Consider the following 22,580-nt stretch of genomic DNA (forward strand, 5'->3'; position numbering starts at 1 on the left):
TTCTAAATATTGTGTGTGTGTGTGTGTGTGTGATAAAGAAAAAATAAGAAAAAACATGGATGATGTATGGGGTGTCAATATTAAAGTTTCAGTTTCAGAACACTGTAGAAAGAGAACCATTGCTCAGAATATCAAATTTGAAGAGCATATTAATGACACAGGAGGAAATGTCATGGAAAAAAAGAACAAAAATTTTACCAATAGATGGCACTGTCATCTTGCATAAAAGTGATCCTACCCACACAGCCACACTGTTGGAGGGTTAGAATGACATTGGCGCACAGAAAAATCTATTATAGTGTTTACCAGTGATGGTACAGGTAACAAGACCCGCAGAGCTCATCTCAAAAAAAATACGGCCCTTTGATGATGCAAGCCAATGACGCAACACAGTCACCTTTGTAGGATGAAGTGGTACTGGTTGATGTGCATGCAGATTTTCCGTTACCCATATTCTGCAATTTTGTGTATTGGCTTGTCCTTGAGGATAGAAGTGGGCTTCGTCCGTCCACAGAATGTTCCATTGCCATTCATTGTCAACTTCCATGTGAGCAAGAAATCCCAGAGTGAACGTTTTTCTTGCTAGCAGGTCAGCAGGAAGCAACTTCTGAATATGGGTGATATTGTATGGATAGCAATGCAGGATGTTTTGTAGAATTTTATGCTCTGTCCTTGCAGGGATGTCCAACATTCCGTCTATTGCCCGTCCATTGCAAGTTTGCACACCACTACTTGACCCCTCATGCAATGCTATGACCACATCTTTGACAGACACCGGATCAACTACTTTCCTCCCTCTGCCGCATTGCACTTAAGAGAACTTGTCATTTTGAATTTTATAATCTTTTCTCCAGACTCTTAGCAGACATTGGACCAATTTGCCAGCAGTGTGCAATCCTTCATGGAAGGTATAACTGTGTGCCGTGTGTCTCTTGGTGTGCATATTCTGACACTTAACAGTGCCATGTACTGGTAAAATTTTTGTTGGAGTTGTTTTTATTCCATGATGTTTCCCCATGCGACAGTAATATTGTTGATATTGTGATCTTTAGTCAGAAGACTGTTTGATGCAGCTCTCCATGCTATTCTATCCTGTGCAAGCCTCTTCATCTATAAATAGGTACTGCATCCTACATGCTTTTGAATCTGCTTACTGTATTCATCTCTAGGTCTCCCTCTGTGATTTTCAGCCCCCTCTATATCTACATCTATACTCCACAAGCCACCTAACGGTGTGTGGCGGAGGGTACTTTACGTGCCACTGTCATTACCTCCCTTTTCTGTTCCAGTCGCGTATGGTTTGCGGGAAGAATGACTGCCGGAAAGCCTCCGTGCACGCTCAAATCTTTCTAATTTTACATTTGTGATCTCCTCGGGAGGTATATGTAGGGGAAAGCAATATATTCGATACCTCATCCAGAAACGCACCCTCTCGAAACCTGGACAGCAAGCTACACCGCGATGCAGAGCGCCTCTCTTGCAGAGTCTGCCACTTGAGTTTGCTAAACATCTCCGTAATGCTATCACGCTTACCAAATAGCCCTGTGACGAAACGCGCCGCTCTTCTTTGGATCTTCTCTGTCTCTTCCGTCAACTCGATCCGGTACGGATTCCACACTGATGAGCAATACTCAAGTATAGGTCAAACGAGTGTTTTGTAAGCCACCTCCATTGTTGACGGACTACATTTTATAAGGACTCTCCCAGTGAATCTCAACTTGGTACCCGCCTTACCAACAATTAATTTTATATAATCATTCCACTTCAAATTGTTCCGCGTGCATACTCCCAGATATTTTACAGAAGTAACTGCTACCAGTGTTTGTTCCACTATCATATAATCATACAATAAAGGATCCTTCTTTCTATGTATTCACAATACATTACATTTGTGTATGTTAAGGGTCAGTTGCCACTACCTGCACCAAGTGCCTGTCCGCTGCAGATCTTCCAGCATTTCGCTACAATTTTATAATGCTGCATCTTCTCTGTTTACTACAGCATCATCCGCGAAAAGCCGCATGGAACTTCTTACACTATCTACTAGGTCATTTATATATATTGTGAAAAGCAATGGTCCCATAACACTCCCCTATGGCACGCTAGAGGTTACTTTAATGTCTGTAGACGTCTCTCCATTGAGAACAACATGCTGTGTTCTGTTTGCTAAAAACTCTTCAATCCAGCCACACAGCTGGTCTGATATTCCGTAGGCTCTTACTTTGTTTATCAGGTGATTTCATTTGTTTCTTTTAATGTTTGCTCAGTGTACAGATTGAATAACATAAGGGATAGGCTGCAACCCTGTCTCCCTTCTCAACCATTGCTTCCCTTTCATACCCCTTAACTCTTATAACTGCCGTCTCGTTTCTGTACAAGAAGTAAATAGCCTTTTTCTCCATGTGTTTTACCCCTTCTACCTTTAGAATTTCAGAGAGAATGTTCCAGTCAACTTCATCAAAAGCTTTCTCAAAGTCCACATTTATCCTCTAGCCATTCCTGCTTAGCTATTTTGCATTTCCTGTTAGTCTCATTTTTTAGCTTTTGTATTGCCTTTTGCCTGCTTCATTTGTGCTGCATTTTTAAATTTTCTGCTTTCATCCATTAAATTCAATATCTCTTGAGTTATCCGAGGATTTCTACTAGACTTGTCTTTTAACTTGTTTTGGTCCTCTGCTACCTTCACTATTTTGTCTTGTAAAGCTATTCATTTGTCTTCTTGTGTGTACTATTCCCCTGTTCTAGTCAGCTGTTACTCATTGCTCCTGAAACTCTCGACAACCTCTGGTTATTTCAACTTATCCAAATCCTTTTGTGCTATTTCTTCAGTTTTAATCTACAGTTAATCAATAAATCATGGTCAGAGTCCAGATCTGCCCCTGGAAATGCCTTACAATTTAAATTGGTTCCTAAATCTCTAACCGTTGAATGATTAATCTGAAACCTTCCAGTGCCCTTAGGCCTCATCCCCTTCTTTTATAATTTTTAAACAAAGTGTTAGTGATGATTAAATTGTGGTCTGTGTGAAATTCTACCAGGCGGCCTGCACTTTCATTCCTTTCCCCTAGTCCATATTCACCTATTACTTTTCGTTCCCTCCCTTTTCGTATTATTGAATTCCAGTCCCCTAATCACAGTTAGATTTCTGTCTCCTTTAACTATCTGAATACTCTTTTATCTCATTATACATTTCATCAATCTCTTCATGTGCAGAGCTAGTTGGCATATAAACTTGTACTACTATGGTAGGCGTGGGCTTCATGGCCATCTTTGCTACGGTAATGTGTTCACTATGCTGTTTGTAGTAGGTTACTTGCATTCTGTTTTAGTATTATGAAAAGGATAGTTGCTACTCACCATATATTGGAGATGCTGAGTCACAGATGGCACAACAAAAAAGATTGTCACAATACAAGCTTTCGGTCAACAAGGTCTTTGTCGAAACTGGACGACTGACTCGAATGTCACCCCTGTTGGCTGATTTTTTAAACCACGTCAATGTCTCCTCATATTTGGGTGCATTTGTAGTTGTATCAAAGTACATGATATCAATAAAGATCGTTTTACGAATGCCCCAGAATACAGTTGTGGTTACCGTTATTACAGCTCTGTCTATCAGTATGTTTTCGATTTTGGATGTCGCTGTCTTCTACCCAGACTGTGTTTTTCACTGTATTTTAACTGTGTAATTGTACGTAAATGATAAAGGTTGATCTCACGAAAACTTGGGGGGGAGGGGGGGGGGGGGAGTGGAAAGAGGGTACACAACCCAAAGTAGTGTCTGCTTAACACCAAACAAAGCTTATTTTGTGACAGTCTTTTTTTTATGCCTATCTGTGACTTGGCATATCCACTGTATAGCGAGCAGCAACTATCCTTTCATAATATGGCTGCCAACATGAGTAATTTAGAAGTAGGTATACTCGACATAGCAAAGCCTCTTATGCTGTTGCAGGTGGAACATTAAATAATTTGTGTGGTGTGCTACTTATGAAAATAAACAGAAAAAGTTCTATGAACATGAGTTTGTTTTTCAATCATTTGGGAACTGGACCGAGCTGAGGACTACACACATCCATGAATGATTATGAAGTCAAATGTATGATGTATGACAAATGTATCCATTAGGAAAGCGCAGTGAAGTGTGGCATTAGTGGGCTATGGAAGCAGACAACTAATACGAGTGCCTTTGCTAACAGCGCGACATCACCTTTCATGGACCCGTGACCATATTGGTTTGACCATAGATGACTGGAAAACTGTGGGGTGATCAGAGGAGTCCCTATTTCAGTTGGTCAGAGTTGAGAGTAGGGTTAAAGAGTGGCACAGACCCTATGAAGCTGTGGATCCATGTTGTCAACAAGGCACAGTGCATGCTGATGGTGGCTTCACAATGGTGTGGGCTGTGTTTACATGGAATGGACTGGGTCCTCTGGTCCACCTGAACTGATTATTGACTGGAAATGGTAATTTTTGGCTACTTGAAAACCATTTGTATCATTCAAGGATTTCATGTTGCCAGGCAATGATGGAATTTTTATGGATGGCTGTGCTCCATGTCACTGGGCCACAGCTGTTCGTGATTGATTTAAAGAACATTCTAGAAAGTTCGAGCGAATGAGTTGGCCCTACAGATCGCCGGATGCAAATCTCATTGAACATTTATGGTATATACTCAAGAGATCAATTTGTGCACAAAATCCTACACCGGCAACATTTTAGTGACAGTAGAGGCAACATGGGCAACTACTCCTGCAGGAGATTTCCGACAACCTGTGCAGTCCTTGCAATGTTAAGTTGCTGCACTATGCTGGGCAAAAGGAGCTCCGACTCAATATTGGGAGGTATCCCATGACTTTTGTCTCCACAGGATGCCCGAGCTTTCGGCGTCAGTAGCTCGTTGTTGTGGTAGAAGGGTTGAAGGGGAAGGAATAGGGATGAAGGAAAACGACCAGCAAGGTTTAGGAAAGACTGATCAGTATTTCCTTCTCACCCTGTCTGGTAATCTCCCCCGACCTGGGACTCTGGGCGACTTTTCTGCACTCTCGCCATTTCTTAAACCTTGCCACCCTTTTTCATTGTCCCTCTTCCTTCCCCTTCAACCCTTCTGCCAGAAGGAGGCCCCACTAGCCCTGAAAGCTTGTGCATTTAGTTAACCTTTATGCGTGTTTTGTCGTGGCGCCACTTGGTGAGTAGATTCTTTTGATCTATACAACTGCCTCTGTGAAACTTCCTGGCAGATTAAAACCGTGTGCCCGACCTAGACTCAAACTCGGGACCTTTGCCTTTCGCGGGCAAGTGCTGTACCATTTCTGCTTCGGTAGCTCAGATGGTAGAGCACTTGCCCGCGAAAGGCAAAGGTCCCGAGTTCGAGTCTCGGTGGGGCACACGGTTTTAATCTGCCAGGAAGTTTCATATCAGCACACACTCCGCTGCAGAGTGAAAACCTCATTCTGGGAACTGCCTCTGTATTTGCAAAGAGTAATGAGTGCCACTGACAGGGTTTCTCAGCTTGATTCTATTTGTCTAGATATCCATAACACTTTCGACACCATTCCTCACAAGTAATTATTAATCAAATTACGTTCCTGTGGAGTATTGTCTTGGTTGTGTGACTGGAGTCATGATTTCCTGGCAGGAAGGACACAGTTTGTACTAATTAATGGAAAGTCATAGAGTGGATCAGGAGTAATATCTGGTATTCCTTAGGGAAGTGTTACAGCTCCTCTGCTGTGTTAATATGAATTATTTGGGAGGCAGCGTGAACAGTCTTCTCAGTTTGTTTGCAGTTGCTGGTGCTGTTTACTGTCTAGTCAAGTCATTAAAAGAAGAAGAAGAAGAAGAAGAAGAACTACAAAATGGTTTAGAAAAGATCTTTGGTGTAATGTTGTGAAGCGATATGAAATGGAATGACCATGTGAGGATTGTGGTAGGGAAGGCGAATGGTCGACTTCAGTGTATTGGGAGAATTTTAGGAGACACTGTGTCATCTGTAAAGGAGACCGCATACAGGATGCTTGTGCAACCTAGTCTTGATTACTGCTAGTGTGTGTGGGATCTGCAGCAGGTCAGATTGAAAGAAGACAGCAAAGCAGTTCAGAGGCAAGCTGCTAGATTTGTTACAGGAGGTTGATCAGCATGCAAGTATTATGGTTATGCTTCAGGAACTCAAGTGGGAAGCTCTGGAGAGAATAAGACAATCATTTTGAAGAACACTGCTATGAAAGGTTAGAGAACCAGCATTTGAAGCTGACTGCAGAACCAATCCTACTGCCACCAGCAAACATTTCGCATAGTGACCACAAAGATCAGATATGAGAAATTAAGATTCATACGGAGGCATATAGATAGTCGTTTTTTCCTTGCTCTATCTGCGGGTGGAATAGGAAAGGAAACTATTAGTACTGGTACAGCGTACCCTGTACTGGTACAGCATACCATCTGCCATGCACCGTGTGGTGGCTTGTGGAGTTATGTATGTAGGTGTAGAATTGACCTCAAACACTGAAAAATGTGAAGTGATTCACATGATTACTTAAAACTGTTGATTTCAGTTAAATGGTAAATTGCACAAAAGTAATGCTTGCCAATTCAACTAAATACCTAGGGATTACAATTACAAACAACTTAAATATTGGAATCATCACATAGAAAATGTTGTGGAGAAGGTGAATTGCATTTTATTGGCAGAGCACATAGAAGATGCAACAAATGTACTGCACTGCCTACATTACACTTGTGTGTCCTCTTTCCTGGAGTATTGGTGCATAGTGTAGAATTGTTACCTGATAGGATTGACAGTTATCAGAATAGTTCAAAGAAGAACAGCTCATTCTGTATTGTCACGAAACAGGGGAGAGAGAGAGTCACAGATAGCATAAGATACTTGGTGTGACAATCATGAAAACAGAGGTGTTTTTCATTGCAGCAAGATCTTTTCTTGAAAATTCAGTCACTAACTTTTTTCCTCAGAATGTGAAAATATTTTGCTGGCTCCCATCTGCATAGGGAAAAATTAACCATCTTAATAAAATACGAGAAATCACATCCGGCATGGAAATATTTAGCTGTTTGTTTTTCGCTTGTGCTATTCAAGAGTGGAATGGCCGAGAAATAGTCTGGAAATGGTTCTATGAAACATTTGCCAGACACTCAAATGTTAATTCCAGAGCAGTTATGTAGAAGGCTAAGTTGAGACCAATTGACACCCCTGTGCCATCTGCCATCCCTTTGGTCTGTCATTGGCACATCCTATGCCATTAAGAAGGTGTTCTTTTGTGAAGGCAGCTGTGCCACATGTGAATTTTGCTGCAAACATTGCATGGCTTTCAGTGTGCACTGTGGACACATTGTCTGTATGAGTTGTCAGCTGCCCTATTGCCACCAAGGGCAATCTTGACAACTCAAGAGAAACTCATCACACAGTTTGGGCCATTTAAAAAGCTAATTCTCAGTGGATACATTACATCCTCATTGCTGTTAGTTCTTGCTGCTTCCAGTTGCGAACATCTTGGCCTAAGTATTCACTGTTCCTATCCCCATTTCAACCTCCTGCCCTCACTAGCTATATTTTTCTGCTTCTGCTCTGCTTTAATTATATTGTAATTTTTCCTGTGAGGGTGTTGCTGTCCTCATGCTCTGTTTTTTTCCCTACATCAAACAAAGTCTTCAACAGACTCCCTACCTTTCCATTTTACCCTTCCTGTGTACTCCTCTCTATAGACTGGAGGCAGCACAGTGGTAAGACACTGGATTTGCATGTAGTAGGATAGTGGTTCAAATCCCCATCCAGCCATCCTTATATAGGTTTTCTGTGGTTTCACTAAATCACTAAAGGCAACTGCTGAGATAGTTCCTTTGAAAAAGGACTTGGCTGATGTGCAGATTACAATGGTACTGGGCACTATGCACTGTAGTTTGAATAGTTAGCTTGAGCTCCCATGTGCTATGGCACAAAAATGTATGTATATTTGTTACACTCAACACAGCTTAATTGCGCAACCCAGAGATGTGGTTGGTCTCGATGTTTGATTAGGTTTTTTGTCATAGGGTGCCAGCTCACACCTGTTGTAAACTCAATTTTCAAGCTGAAATAAAATTTAAGAAGCAATGCAGCAGGTATTGCAGTGAAATTTGAAAATATTGAGTCACTCACATTGATTTATAATTTGAAAAAGTAGTTTATTTCTGTTTTTTTCACAAATAGTCTTCAGTATATTGACTAAACACTTAAAATGCAGTCTCAGGGGCTTTTACGTAAGGGTGGCCATTAATAACTGATGCTACAACACTTCACTATAAAATTCACCTGTCGTGATCACAGAACTCGACAGTCAGTTCACAGTTCACAAAATACATTGTTGTCTGCTGTCCTAAACCACTATATTGTGCTCAACTTGATCATTTTCGAATGTCGCTACATACATACATACTTGTCCCCGATTGTGGCTACCAACCCAATACTAATCCCAGATGGGCAGCACGTCTGGCTCTTAGCATCGCTCAAACTCAACTGTCCAAAGAAGGGCGCCCTATATGCCCTTGAAATGACTGCCTAACTCAAAACAATGTTTGACAAAAAAAAAAAAAAAAAAAAAAAAAAAAAAAAAAAAAAAATGCGAATATTCTAAAACTAAACACAAAAACACGCATGATATGTGGGAAAATATGTAAATTTTCTGGGCAATAACAATTTAAAGTCCAATTTTTTGTATCTGTCACCGCTCTTTTTTTTTTCTTAAATAGTTTTCTTGTGGCATGATTTTGCTTTTCGCGGATTTTTTATACTAAACATAAATAAGAATACATACTTAATTACTCACCTTCCGCTTTAAACTTTAGAATGCTGCCACCAGCTTTGTCTCTCTAAATTTATTTATTAACAAAAACACAGTTTCTCTCTGTCGAATCCCATATTCCGACCTCTCGTTCAAAAATGGTACATATTCTGCCAAATGAGCTATGATTGCTCAATGCAGCTCTACTAGCCACATTCATAAACACTTTTTTTGTATTGATCGGCCAAAACGTTGCCGAGATATTAGCTTTTGAATGTTCATAAATTTACAGTTTTTAAGACAACAATAACTTTTAAATTATTATATATTTTTGTGGCACATCTAGATAATTTAGCTTTACATATTTTTCTGTCCATGCGTGCCATTTCACACCTCTGTGGCACTGTTTTTTGTTCTGTTTTTATCTATTTTTCTTTGGCATATAAATTCCTCCAAATGCTCCAACACAGCCATACGCTCCCCTGCTGAGCTTGCACTCGGGTTTTTCCTAAGCCGCGTAATTGTTAGTCGCACGCCACGTCCCTGTAGCAACCACCAGCCATGTGCTCTGCAGCAGAAAACTGCCGTTAGCATTGCTGACTGCTTGTGTAGTTTGTAGTTCCCAAGTTAAATTCTTTGATGAGCTATGAGAGTTAAAACTGGTACATGAGCTTCCAAGTCAGAAGGTTCCTCTAAACATCTGAGCCGCATGACTACCAAAAGTGTTTATCTATTGATCCCTGCACAGAAAGTCTTGGTAAATTGACCACATAATCCAGTTAGTAAGTCAATTGTGTTGAGTGGTAATATTTCCTTGCAAGTGGAGTTTGTTACACAACATTATAAGAATTACAAACTTCAGCCTGTCTTTATCAGTAAACTCTTCCGGGCTAAGTTGCCGTGGTCGATCTGTAGAACTTCTTCTCCCTGACGTTTCGTTCTCAACTGCGGAGAACATCTTCCGAGGTGAGTCGACTCACCTCGGAAGATGTTCTCCGCAGTTGAGAACGAAACGTCAGGGAGAAGAAGTTCTACAGATCGACCACGGCAACTTAGCCCGGAAGAGTTTACTGATAAGGACGCCGGCCGTGAAAGCCTACATGGAATGATTCAGCCTGTCTGTCATTTTTAAGGTTTAAGTTCCATTATAAACATAATTATTTTCCTCCTCAGGTACCCTCGATGGAATTTTTTCACAAATTTTTGGAGAAAATGAACTCGGCAGAGAGAAATGTATCAAATTTCTAAATGCAAAAATAAAAGTACTAGGTCGTGATGTTATTGACAAAGAAGCTGAAGATATTCTGATTTCGGAATGTAAGAAAGTGCTAATGCAGGTGAGTTTGTAATGAGACAGTAGTAAAGAGAAAGATAATTTGTTTTGAAGTTTAGGATTGGTCATTTCTTCTTTTACAGGCAGTGACAGAAGACGAATTTCGTCACATAATGGAATTATTAGGTTGGTCACGCTTAAGCCAGACAGTGAGCGGACAGCAAGAACTGGTAGATTTGGTTGCAGAACAAGCTGATATTGGCCAACCTTTTGATCCTCACGATCCTGAGATTGAGAATGTTGTTGACAGGCTCATACAATGTGTTCGGCATGCGTTGCCGTATTTTTCAGTGAGTGAAATATTGATATGCAAGCACTGTTTGTTCTTCATAATCACTACCATCTGCTCAAGTTACAGGACTTGCACATCAGTCTTCTAATTTTTTGCTGCATTTCGTTAGTATACAGGGTGGACAGAAACCGTCTGAAAAGCCTGTATTTTGCGGGTATGTTCAGCTGAGAAATAATTTTAAGAAAAAAAAATTAGACATGTTTCACTGTTTTTGAGTCGGTTGTCATTGAAGTTAGCCATACAGACCATTGTGTGTGCATATTCAAGCAGCCTGCCAGAGACAAGGTTGCCAAATGTGTGCTTCATTTAGTTTCCTAAGACTGAACAAGAAAGCGAATCACAAATTGGACATGAGACAGTAATAAGGACTGAACATGAGCCAAAGGCAGAGCAGTCTCGTGTGCTATCATTTACGCTACGAAGAACAACTGACACTAAATGTATGTGGCAGTCTGCTTGAATTTGTGCTCACAACATACTGGTTAGCTAACTTCCGTGCCAATCTGCCTGAAAACAGAACAACATTTATTGCTCAGCACAGCCTTCTGTCCAACACATTGACCAGCTTTTCAGACTGTTTCTGGGTACCCTGTATGTGGATGGTTTATTTTAATAGTTGTAATTCTTCTCTCCAAAATAAGTTACGTACAGGATGGCAATTGCTGAACTATATGAAATATAAATAAATTAGTTATAAACTATGGCGCGCACACATTGTATTTAGCTTCTAAGTGTCTTTACAGATATTTGGATTTAGGTTATGTCATGTTCGATATGCCTGCCATCTTTGGCGATGACATGCTGCAGACGAATATCGAAACTCTGCATGACCCGCTGAAGTGTTGGAACATTGATGCTGTTGATGACCTCCTGAATGGCCATTTTCAGCTCAGCAATGGTTTTGGGGTTATTGCTGTACACTTTGTCTTGCCCTACAAAAAGGAGTCACATGTGTTCAGATCCGGAGAATAAGATGGCCAATCAAGGTCCATGTCAGTGGCCTCTGGGTGCCCCAGAGCCAGAATTTGGTCCCCAAAGTGCTCCTTCAGAACATCGAATACTTTACTGCTTTGATGGGGTCGAGCTCCATTTTGTAGGAACCACATCTTGTTGAAGTCAGGGTAACTTTGGATAATGGGGATGAAATCATCTTCCAAAACCCTCATGTACTGTTCGGTAGTCACTGATTATTCCGTGACCCAACATTGCACTTGACACAGTCACCCATTGAGGGTGGAGAGACTTCTCAATTGCAAAATGCGGATTCTCAGTCCACCAAATGCGCCATTTTTTCTTATTGACCAACCCTTCCAAATGAAAGTGGGCTTTGTTGCTAAACCAAACCATACGAATTCCCACCATGCCCCATGGCCAACCATGCAATTTGAACATTCTAATGTGCTTAAATGTTCTCTGGGAGTCCATGTTCTATTTGGCCAGCTTCCAAGTGTGAGCTATGTGATGACAATACAGTGTTGTAGCCGCACTGAGGCGTTAATATGGCTGAGTGTTTTAAACTCTGTTCTGTATCAGATGATGGTGTGGAGAGGTGGTTAAGCACTTCTCAAAAAATTCAATGCTCTGTTATACAGTGTAAATCTCCATCTTTTTATTAATATCATTTCTGTTTATTTTTATATTATTAATTTTGTTGCTATCAGAATCAAGTATGGGAGCCTTATGTAGAGAAGATGCATCATAGTGAAATAAACCTGACCCTGTGCTTAATACAAAAACTTGGCTATTATACTTTTCAGATATTAATGTTGTTCAGTTAAAGAATGGAAAATATCATGTGGAAATAATAACCGTCCAATTCAAATTATGTTTTGTTTTATTACCGTTTTAGTATGTAACAAACCTCTCTAACAATGCATAAGCATATCCAATCACATGTTTGGAATTATAGTTTTTTACATTCACAATGAAGTAACCATTACTACATTGCATCTCCATGTTAATTAAACAGATAATCACTGACCATGAAAGCATTTTCTTTTACATTCTATTATTGATATGTTCCTCCATGACAATTACTGATTCACAAGCATGACACAGTTTCAGCTATCAAACTCGGCCATATTAACGCCTCAGTGCAGCTACAACACTGTGAGTGTGCCTGTCCACGAAATAACTGAATTATTGAAACTTTTTCTTCCACAATGCAACTTATAACATTTAACTCTTACATCACTTTTGGACTAGCTTGCCTCAGGAGACGGTACCACGACATTTAGACACCCTTACCAACTGAACTGGTTCACGCAGCAAGGCCAGAGCGTGCTGCAACCTCGTCGTGATAAATGGGTGTACACTGTCAGGTTCTTTGTAAATTTGACTGAATTTTGTAATCATTGAAATTACATCACATACCCTCTCAGCCCAAGAAGTTTAATTTTTGTCTCCTCCTGGGTACTTTAATTTTTTTTTTTTTTTTTTTTTTTTTTTTTTTTTTTTTTTTTTTTTTTGTCAGGCAGTGTAAAATGAGGGTACTTATCTTGACTGTAGGTACTAGTCTCATCTGGAGCAGCAAGAGTATATGGCAATTTGAGTATTCACTCTGTCATGAGTACTGCCCCATGTTTCTTGTTGACAGTCAAATTTCATGTTGCCTTGTAGATTGCGCCTGGTAATGGTGGCACGTATTCTCTTGTCTCTTCTTTTCTCTTGTCTCTTTCTTTTCTTTAGATTCTACATAAAATGTCCAGGACAGGTGAACAACAAACCCTTCACAAGGAACCTGTGTGAAAATTTTATGAGGGCACTGAAATAAAGTTGTTACTGTCATGAATACATCTTAGTTCAGCCAGTCGGTCTCTGAGAAATGTCAATTTGTGAGAGAAAGCATGTATTATCAGTCAACATGTCATACAGAGAAACTTATTATTGTGAAGTAAATAATCTAGAAAAATTTAAAAATTTTGCTTTCTTTGTGTGGCTGCATCTGTTGGGAGACAAGTTGCATGTTAGTGAAATTACAGTGGGATATGAACTCGTTGACTGTGTGTGTTGTACAGAGGTAGACGTTGAATAATACCTACAGGTGTCTTTGTTGTGATGCTCATCTACTGCTCATGGATTTACATCTTTTGCTGAACATTGGTACTTAAAGATGGAAACTGTGATGCTCGATGATCATTTCATAGATTCATAATCGAAAACTCTACCGAGATTATTACACAGCACATGACTCCAGTAGACTGTGCTTATGTAGACAACCAATGTGGATAGGTTCAGATAATTTTTTCCCAGATAAACCCAATTGTTTGTATGGTATTTCTCAGTAATGGATTACAGTTATTATCAGCATTAAAAATAACTTGTTTACTTTATTATTAATGTAAAATATGAAGTCAAAGTCAGTGCTTTGCAGCAACATATTAGCCAAAAAATAAAATTGCATGATATGCAGAGTTACCACTAGTCAGTCCCTAATACGGACAAAGACAGTAAATAAGAAAAGCGATTTTGCAAGAAAATCTGTACATGTTGGCTGCCTTGACAGTGACTGCGAGTTAGGGAGTTTTCCCCAAATTATATAACAATATAGTGCAGCTCTTTGACTTCAGTGTGATAGGTGTATATATTTTTCCATTTCAAACTATTTGTAATAATTGTTAATTGCTCTGTATCAGTCCACAGCTCGTGGTCTTGCGGTAGCATTCTCGCTTCCCAAGCACGGAGTCCCGGATTCGATTTCTGGAGGGGTTAGGGATTTTCACCTGCCCCAAGATGACTGGGTGTCGTCGTCATTGTCATCATCATTCATCCCCATTACGGTCGGAGGAAGGCAACAGCAAACCACCTCCACTAGGACCTTACCTAGTACGGCAGTGCGGATCTCCTGCATCGTTCCCCTACACTCTGTTAAGAAGCATGGGACTTCATTTCCATTTCCACTCTGTATAAGAAGCAGATGAATGATTATGGAAAGATTAAATGAAGCAGTGAAACAACTAGATTGGTCATACTTGTCTTATGTACAGCCTCGTCTGTTATGACAAAGTTCATGTCCACCTTGCTTTCTATTTGTAATTCAGAATGTTCTTGGATAATCATTCATCTCACTCTATTTGTATGTCGTTTCCACCTATCTGTGCCCTGTACTTGCCTCAAGAGGCTTACATCTGTGCTGTTTATTATTTTACTGCTACCTTTGTCTCTCTTGCCTATTTCCCTTGAAGCAATAATCTTTTCCAAGAAGATTTTAATATTGTATTAAATATGTATTTTCTTCAACTTATGTACTGATAGCTGGAGATCATCTTCACTCTCTTGTATTATTTCATCATCTGCAAATAATAGTGCACTTATGTGAGTATATTTCATCTAATTATTGGAAAATTCTCTAATTTCTAATACTGAAGAGCATCATCAGTATGAATGTTGATAAGAGAGAATGATGCTTGTCTCACTAATTTTTATTTCATCAATACTTTTCTCCTTTGTATTTATTACCATTTTTGTTTCACAATATAAGCTTTTATTAGCCCTTACAAGATGTGGTAGGTTGTCACTGTCACTCATTTTTGCCCATAATCCACTTCAGTCAAAAGCTTTCCTAAAATCTAAGAAAACAGTGTGTGTTTGAAGATCAAATTCTCTTTGTGGTTCTGTGAGTTATTTTGTTGTAAAAATGTTGGGACTACTCACTTTTCTAAGTCCACTGTGATCATCTTGAAGTTTCTCAGCTTCTTTTTTTTGTCATCATTCTACTGACTGGTTTGATGCGGCCCACCACGAATTCCTTTCCTGTGCTAATCTCTTCATCTCAGAGTAGCACTTGCAACCTACGTCCTCAATTATTTGCTTGACGTATTCCAATCTCTGTCTTCCTCTACAGTTTTTGCCCTCTACAGTTCCCTCTAGTACCATGGAAGTCATTCCCTCATGTCTTAGCAGATGTCCTATCATCCTGTCCCTTCTCCTTATCAGTGTTTTCCACATATTCCTTTCCTCTCCGATTCTGCGTAGAACCTCCTCATTCCTTAACTTATCAGTCCACCTAATTTTCAACATTCGTCTATAGCACCACATCTCAAATGCTTCGATTCTCTTCTGTTCCAGTTTTCCCGCAGTCCATGTTTCACTACCATACAAGGCTGTACTCCAGACGTACATCCTCAGAAATTTCTTCCTCAAATTAAGGCCAGTATTTGATATTACTAGACTTCTCTTGGCCAGGAATGCCTTTTTGCCATAGCGAGTCTGCTTTTGATGTCCTACTTGCTCCGTCCGTCATTGGTTATTTTACTGCCTAGGTAGCAGAATTCCTCAACTTCATTGACTTCATGACCATCAATCCTGATGTTAAGTTTCTCGCTGTTCTCATTTCTACTACTTCTCATTACCTTCATCTTTCTCCGATTTACTCTCAAACCATACTGTGTACTCATTAGACTGTTCATTCCGTTCAGCAGATCATTTAATTCTTCTTCACTTTCACTCAGGATAGCAATGTCATCAGCGAATCGTATCATTGATATTCTTTCATCTTGTATTTTAATTCCATTCCTGAACCTTTCTTTTATTTCCATCATTGCTTCCTCGATGTACAGATTGAAGAGTAGGGGCGAAAGGCTACAGTCTTGTCTTACACCCTTCTTAATACGAGCACTTCGTTCTTGATCGTCCACTCTTATTATTCCCTCTTGGTTGTTGTACATATTGTATATGACCCGTCTCTCCCTAGGGCTTACCCCTACTTTTTTCAGAATCTCGAACAGCTTGCACCATTTTATATTGTCGAACGCTTTTTCCAGGTCGACAAATCCTATGAAAGTGTCTTGACTTTTCTTTAGCCTTGCTTCCATTATTAGCCGTAACGTCAGAATTGCCTCTCTCGTCCCTTTACTTTTCCTAAAGCCAAACTGATCGTCACCTAGCACATTCTCAATTTTCTTTTCCATTCTTCTGTATATTATTCTTGTAAGCAGCTTCGATGCATGAGCTGTTAAGCTGATTGTGCGATAATTCTCGCACTTGTCAGCTCTTGCTGTCTTTGGAATTCCCCCCTGCGGGTCCGGGGTAAGAATAGGCCCGAGGTATTCCTGCCTGTCGTAAGAGGCGACTAAAAGGAGTTTCAACCGTTTCGGCCTTCCATGTAATGGTCCCCCTTGGGGTTTGACCTCCATTTTTCAAAAGTCTACAGAAGTACGAGCCTTTTGGGGAAGGACACCTTACATGGTGTACCACTGGTCCTAAGTGCACTAAGACCTTGGCACTCAGCCTTGCACCGGCGTTGTAACCATACCCACTATTCCTCAAATTGGGCCTAAACGCCTGATGGGTTGTCCAAGTTACGCCCATAATGCATCTCCATCTGCACCAGCGATCATGATGGACTTTCCATGGCACCAGAAATCCAGCACGGTAGCCAGCCCGTTGTGGTGGGGTCGTCATGTACCCTCTAGGTTGTAGCCCCCTGACAACACAGGGATCGTACTGCCGATACCTGAGCTGCACCCTCCCCACGTCAGCCAAGGAGTAGATGCCCGTCTCCTTGGGGCATCAGGACTCCCGGCAATGGTCATCCTGCCAGGTGGCCCTTGCTGCGGCTGGGTGGCGCCCGTGGGGAGAGCCCCTGGTCGGAGTGGGTGGTATCGGGGCGGACGTTTCGCAGATGAAACGTCAACACGTATCAGGTCGCTCTGCGGCCGAGTCTTTCAAAAGAAAAGGTACCGTTTCTAGTTCTGGTTCTCCTGCCCTTTCCCCCTTGGCCACTCCATGGGAGGAGGGACAGGCCCGCCGGCTTGGGGCGAAGTACTTCCCCCGCTATTTGGTCTGTTCTCGAACCGATGGGGGGACGTTCGCCACCTCCAAGCCCATGTTCTTTGTTCAGCACATTGAGGACGTCTTCGGGGAAATCGAGGCTCTCAGCAAGATGCGATCCGGGTCCGTTCTTATCAAGACCACCTCCGCCACACAGTCGGTGGCGCTCCAGGCGTGCGACCGCCTAGGGGACATCCCAGTATCCATTGTCCCACATCTGGCACTAAATAGGACGCAGGGGGTTATTTTTCATCGTGACCTCCTGCTACAATCTGATGAGGAGCTCATCGCCAACCTGGAGCGCCGCGGCGTGTATTTCGTCCGGCGAGTCCAGCGCGGCCCCAAAGACCGTCGCATCGACACCGGGGCCTTTATCCTGGCCTTCGAGGGGGACGTTCTCCCGGAGAAGGTCAAGGTGATGTGCTACCGGTGCGACGTGCGACCTTACGTCCCGCCTCCTATGCGCTGTTTTAGGTGTTTGCGCTTTGGGCACATGTCATCACGGTGTGAGGCTGAGCCCCTTTGTGGCGATTGTGGACGTCCTCTTCGTGAGGAACATACATGCACCCCACCACCTCGGTGCATTAATTGTCCTGGCGTCCACTCGCCTAGATCCTCAGACTGCCCCGCCTATCAGAAGGAGAAAAAGATACAAGAAATTAAAACTTTGGATCGGCTCTCTTATTCTGAGGCCAGGAAGAAATATGACCGCCTTCATCCCGTGCCATTGACCACTTCGTTTGCCTCAGTTGTGTCCACTCCTTCCGCGGTATCCTCACCCCTATCCTGTCCCCCCCTCCGCCTCCTCCGCCCATCAGGGGGCTCTGCCTCCGCCTCCCAAATCCCTCCCTTCCAAATCCTCCTCCCCCGTGGCCCCCACCCCCTCTGCCCCAGGGGCCACCCTTCCTCCTCCTCCTCCTCCTCCTCCTCCTCCTCCCACCACGCCACCTGAGAAGCGATCCTCTTCTCAGGCGTCCATCGGGGAAATGTTCCGGACCCCAGCTTCCGAGGTCCGGCGTTCCAAAACGGACCCCGCGCGTGAGGGCCTTCTTCGGGTCCAGCCCACCATCCCTGTGCCTCCTCGGCCTTCCAAGAAGGCCTCAAAGAAGAAGTATCTATCCCCCTCTCCACCCCGGCGCGTTTCGTCTGACGCTTCATCCGTGAGTCGCTGCTCCCGGCCGTCCTCAGTTTCGCCGGGATGCTCTGCTGCCAGGCGCTCCGCCAGCCTTTCGTCGGCAAATGATGCGGCCCCTCCTACACAATCAGGGACAGCGGCCGCAGCTGGCGACGAGTCGATGGAACCGGATCCGCCTCCTGTCGGTTGTAGCGTTGTTCCCTCGCAACCTGGCCCTCCGCGGCCGTCGAGGTGACCAGCTCTTCTCCCGTCTCGTTCCCCCAACTTTTTGACTAGCAATGGCGTTGTTTCATTGGAACATACGAGGTATTCGATCTAATCGGGAGGAATTACAACTGCTCCTCCGCCTGCACTGTCCGCTCGTCCTTGGTCTCCAGGAAACCAAGTTGCGCCCGACTGACCATATTGCCTTTACCCACTATACCTCGGAGCGGTATGACCTCACCCCTGTGGACGGTATCCCAGCTCATGGTGGGGTCATGTTGCTCGTTCGGGACGATGTCTATTACCATCCCATCCCATTGACCACCCCACTCCAAGCAATAGCTGTCCGCATTACTCTTTCTGCTTTTACTTTTTCAGTTTGTACCATCTACACTCCACCGTCATCTGCTGTTAGTCGGGCTGACATGATGCACCTGATCGTTCAGCTTCCCCCGCCGTTCTTATTGTTTGGCGACTTCAATGCCCATCATCCCCTTTGGGGCTCTCCTGCATCCTGTCAAAGAGGCTCACTCTTGGCGGATGTCTTCAACCATCTCAATCTTGTCTGCCTCAATACCGGCGCCCCGACTTTCCTCTCGGACTCTACTCATACCTACTCCCACTTGGACCTCTCGATCTGTTCTACCACTCTTGCTCGTCGGTTCGAGTGGTATGTCCTTTCTGACACCTATTCGAGCGACCACTTCCCCTGTGTCGTTCGTCTCCTGCACCACACCCCATCCCCATGTCCTTCGAGCTGGAACATACTGAAAGCTGACTGGGGACTTTACTCCTCCCTGGCGACCTTTCCGGACCACGATTTTCCCAGTTGTGACAGTCAGGTCGAATACCTCACGGCTGTTATTATCAATGCTGCCGAACGTTCCATTCCTCGTACTACTTCTTCTTCACGTCGCGTTTCCGTCCCCTGGTGGAACGAGGCTTGTAGGGACGCTATCCGTGCTCGACGACGTGCCTTACGCACCTTTCGCCGCCATCCTACATTGGCGAATTGTATTGAATACAAACGACTCCGAGCGCAATGCCGTAGAATCATAAAAGACAGCAAAAAAGCTTGTTGGGCCTCTTTCACCAGCTCCTTTAACAGTTTTACTCCCTCTTCCGTCGTTTGGGGTAGCCTGCGCCGGCTGTCGGGCATTAAGGCCCACTCCTCGGTACCTGGCCTGACCTCAGGTAATGAGGTCCTTGTTGATCCTGTGGCTGTCTCCAACGCCTTTGGCCGCTTTTTCGCGGAGGTTTCAAGCTCCGCCCATTACCACCCTGCCTTCCTTCCCAGGAAAGAGGCAGAAGAGGCTCGGCGACCTTCCTTCCACTCGCTGAATCTAGAAACTTATAATGCCCCCTTTACTATGCGGGAACTCGAACGTGCGCTTGCACTGTCCCGATCCTCTGCTCCGGGGCCAGATGCCATTCACGTTCAGATGCTGGCACACCTTTCTCCGGCGGGCAAAAGCTTCCTTCTTCGTACCTACAATCGCGTCTGGACCGACGGTCAAGTCCCCAGGCGTTGGCGTGACGCTGTTGTTGTTCCTATACCCAAACCCGGGAAGGATAGACACCTTCCTTCTAGTTACCACCCCATTTCTCTTACAAGCTGTGTCTGTAAGGTGATGGAGCGCATATTTAATGCTCGGTTAGTCTGGATTCTTGAATCTCGACGACTACTTACTAATGTCCAATGCGGCTTTCGTCGCCGCCGCTCCGCTATTGACCACCTTGTGACCTTGTCGACATTCATCATAAACAACTTTTTGCGAAGGCGCCAAACGGTAGCAGTGTTCTTCGACTTGGAGAAGGCTTATGATACCTGTTGGAGAGGAGGTATCCTCCGCACTATGCACAGGTGGGGCCTACGCGGTCGCCTGCCCCTTTTTATTGATTCCTTTTTAACGGATCGAAAGTTTAGGGTACGTGTGGGTTCCGTATTGTCCGACGTCTTCCTCCAGGAGAACGGAGTGCCTCAGGGCTCCGTCTTGAGCGTAGCCCTTTTTGCCATCGCGATCAATCCAATTATGGATTGTATTCCACCTAATGTCTCAGGCTCTCTCTTTGTTGATGACTTCGCGATCTACTGCAGTGCCCAGAGATCATGCCTCCTGTAGCGCTGCCTTCAGCGTTGTCTAGACAGCCTCTACTCATGGAGCGTGGCAAATGGCTTCCGGTTCTCTGCGGAGAAGACGGTTTGTATCAACTTTTGGCGATATAAAGCGTTCCTTCCGCCATCCTTACATCTCGGTCCCGTTGTTCTCCCATTCGTGGACACAACTAAGTTTCTAGGGCTCACGTTGGACAGGAAACTGTGTTGGTCTCCACATGTCTCTTATTTGGCGGCCCGTTGTACACGTTCCCTTAATGTCCTCAGAGTTCTTAGCGGTTCATCTTGGGGAGCGGATCGCACTGTCCTGCTTCGCTTGTATCGGTCCATAGTCCGGTCGAAGCTGGATTATGGGAGCTTCGTCTACTCGTCTGTTCGGCCATCCCTCTTACGCCGGCTCAACTCCATCCACCATCGGGGGATACGCCTTGTGACCGGAGCCTTCTACACTAGTCCTGTCGAGAGTCTTTATGCTGAAGCTGCCGAATTACCGTTGACCTACCGGCGCGACGTACTGCTGTGTCGGTATGCCTGCCGGCTGTTGTCTATGCCCGACCACACCTCTTACAAGTCCTTCTTCGCCGATTCTCTCGACCGTCAGTACGGGTTGTATGTGTCTGCCCTGCTGCCCCCCGGAGTCCGCTTCCGTCGCCTGCTTCGACAATTGGATTTTGCCCTCCCTACCACCTTCAGAGAGGGTGAGAGCCCGACACCACCTTGGCTCCAGGCTCCGGGTCATATTTATCTCGACCTCAGCTCACTCCCGAAGGAGGGTACTCCGGCTGCAGTGTATTGCTCACGGTTTGTCGAACTTCGTGCTCGCCTTGCCGGTCACACCTTTATTTACACCGATGGCTCCAAAACTGACGATGGTGTCGGCTGTGCCTTTGTCGTCGAGGCCGCCACCTTTAAATACCGGCTCCTCGACCAATGTTCGAGCTTTACGGCCGAGCTTTTTGCTCTCCATCAGGCCGTTCAGTATGCCCGCCGCCACCGCCATTCATTGTACGTACTCTGCTCTGACTCACTCAGTGCTCTTCAGAGCCTTGGAGCTCCCTATCCGGTCCATCCCTTGATTCAACGGATACAGCAGTCCCTCCATTCTTTCGCTGATAATGGTGGTTCTGTCAGCTTTCTGTGGGTTCCCGGACATGTAGGAGTGCCTGGGAATGAGGCTGCGGATGCTGCAGCCAAGGCTGCAGTCCTCCTGCCTCGGCCAGCCTCTCACTGTGTCCCGTCATCTGACGTTCGTGGGGATGTATGTAAGAGATTTGTGTCGTTGTGGTGGGATGCTTGGTCATCCCTCCGAGGAAACAAGCTCCGGGCAGTCAAACCGCTCCCAACTGCTTGGACAACATCCTCCCGACCATCTCGGCGCGAGGAGGTCCTTCTGACCAGGTTGCGGATTGGGCATTGCCGGTTTAGCCACCGCTACCTGCTCTCCGGTGACCCGGCCCCGCAGTGGTCAGGAATTAACAGTGCGCCATGTTTCATTGTCGTGTCCCCGTTTTAGTCAATTTCGTGTTGTCCTGTCCCTGCCATCTACTTTACCGGATGTTTTAGCTGATGACGCTCGAGCAGCTGCTCGTATTCTGCGTTTTATAACTTTAACTGGCTTGTCCAAAGACATTTAACCTTTTTACTTATTTTATCTGCATCTTTGTCAGGTCCGTCTGGTGTCCCCCATCCCCTTGAGTTTTAACAGATTCCATGTGCTCTAACAACAGTGACTGGGCGCTAATGACGTCGCCAGACTCATATATTCTACACACCAATGTGAATAGTCGTTTTGTTGCCACTTCCCTCAATGATTTTAGAAATTCTGATGGAATGTTATCTATCCCTTCTGCCTTATTTGACCGTAAGTCCTCCAAAGCTCTTTCAAATTCCGATTCTAATACTGGATCCCCTATCTCTTCTAAATCGACTCCTGTTTCTTCTTCTATCACATC

General features: G+C 44.1%; 1 protein-coding gene across 1 annotated transcript in view; it reads left to right on the forward strand.

The window, feature by feature from the left end:
* The window catches only part of LOC124804592 (apoptosis inhibitor 5), a 92,183-nt gene that overhangs the window by 21,994 nt on the left and 47,609 nt on the right, over positions 1–22,580 (forward strand). The window contains exons 4-5 of the mRNA XM_047264783.1: positions 9,951–10,114; positions 10,194–10,400. Coding sequence (XP_047120739.1) covers positions 9,951–10,114; positions 10,194–10,400 — 371 coding nt within the window. The remainder of the gene's footprint in view (positions 1–9,950; positions 10,115–10,193; positions 10,401–22,580) is intronic.

Source organism: Schistocerca piceifrons, chromosome 7 (assembly GCF_021461385.2).
Source record: "Schistocerca piceifrons isolate TAMUIC-IGC-003096 chromosome 7, iqSchPice1.1, whole genome shotgun sequence".
Taxonomy (NCBI): domain Eukaryota; kingdom Metazoa; phylum Arthropoda; class Insecta; order Orthoptera; family Acrididae; genus Schistocerca; species Schistocerca piceifrons.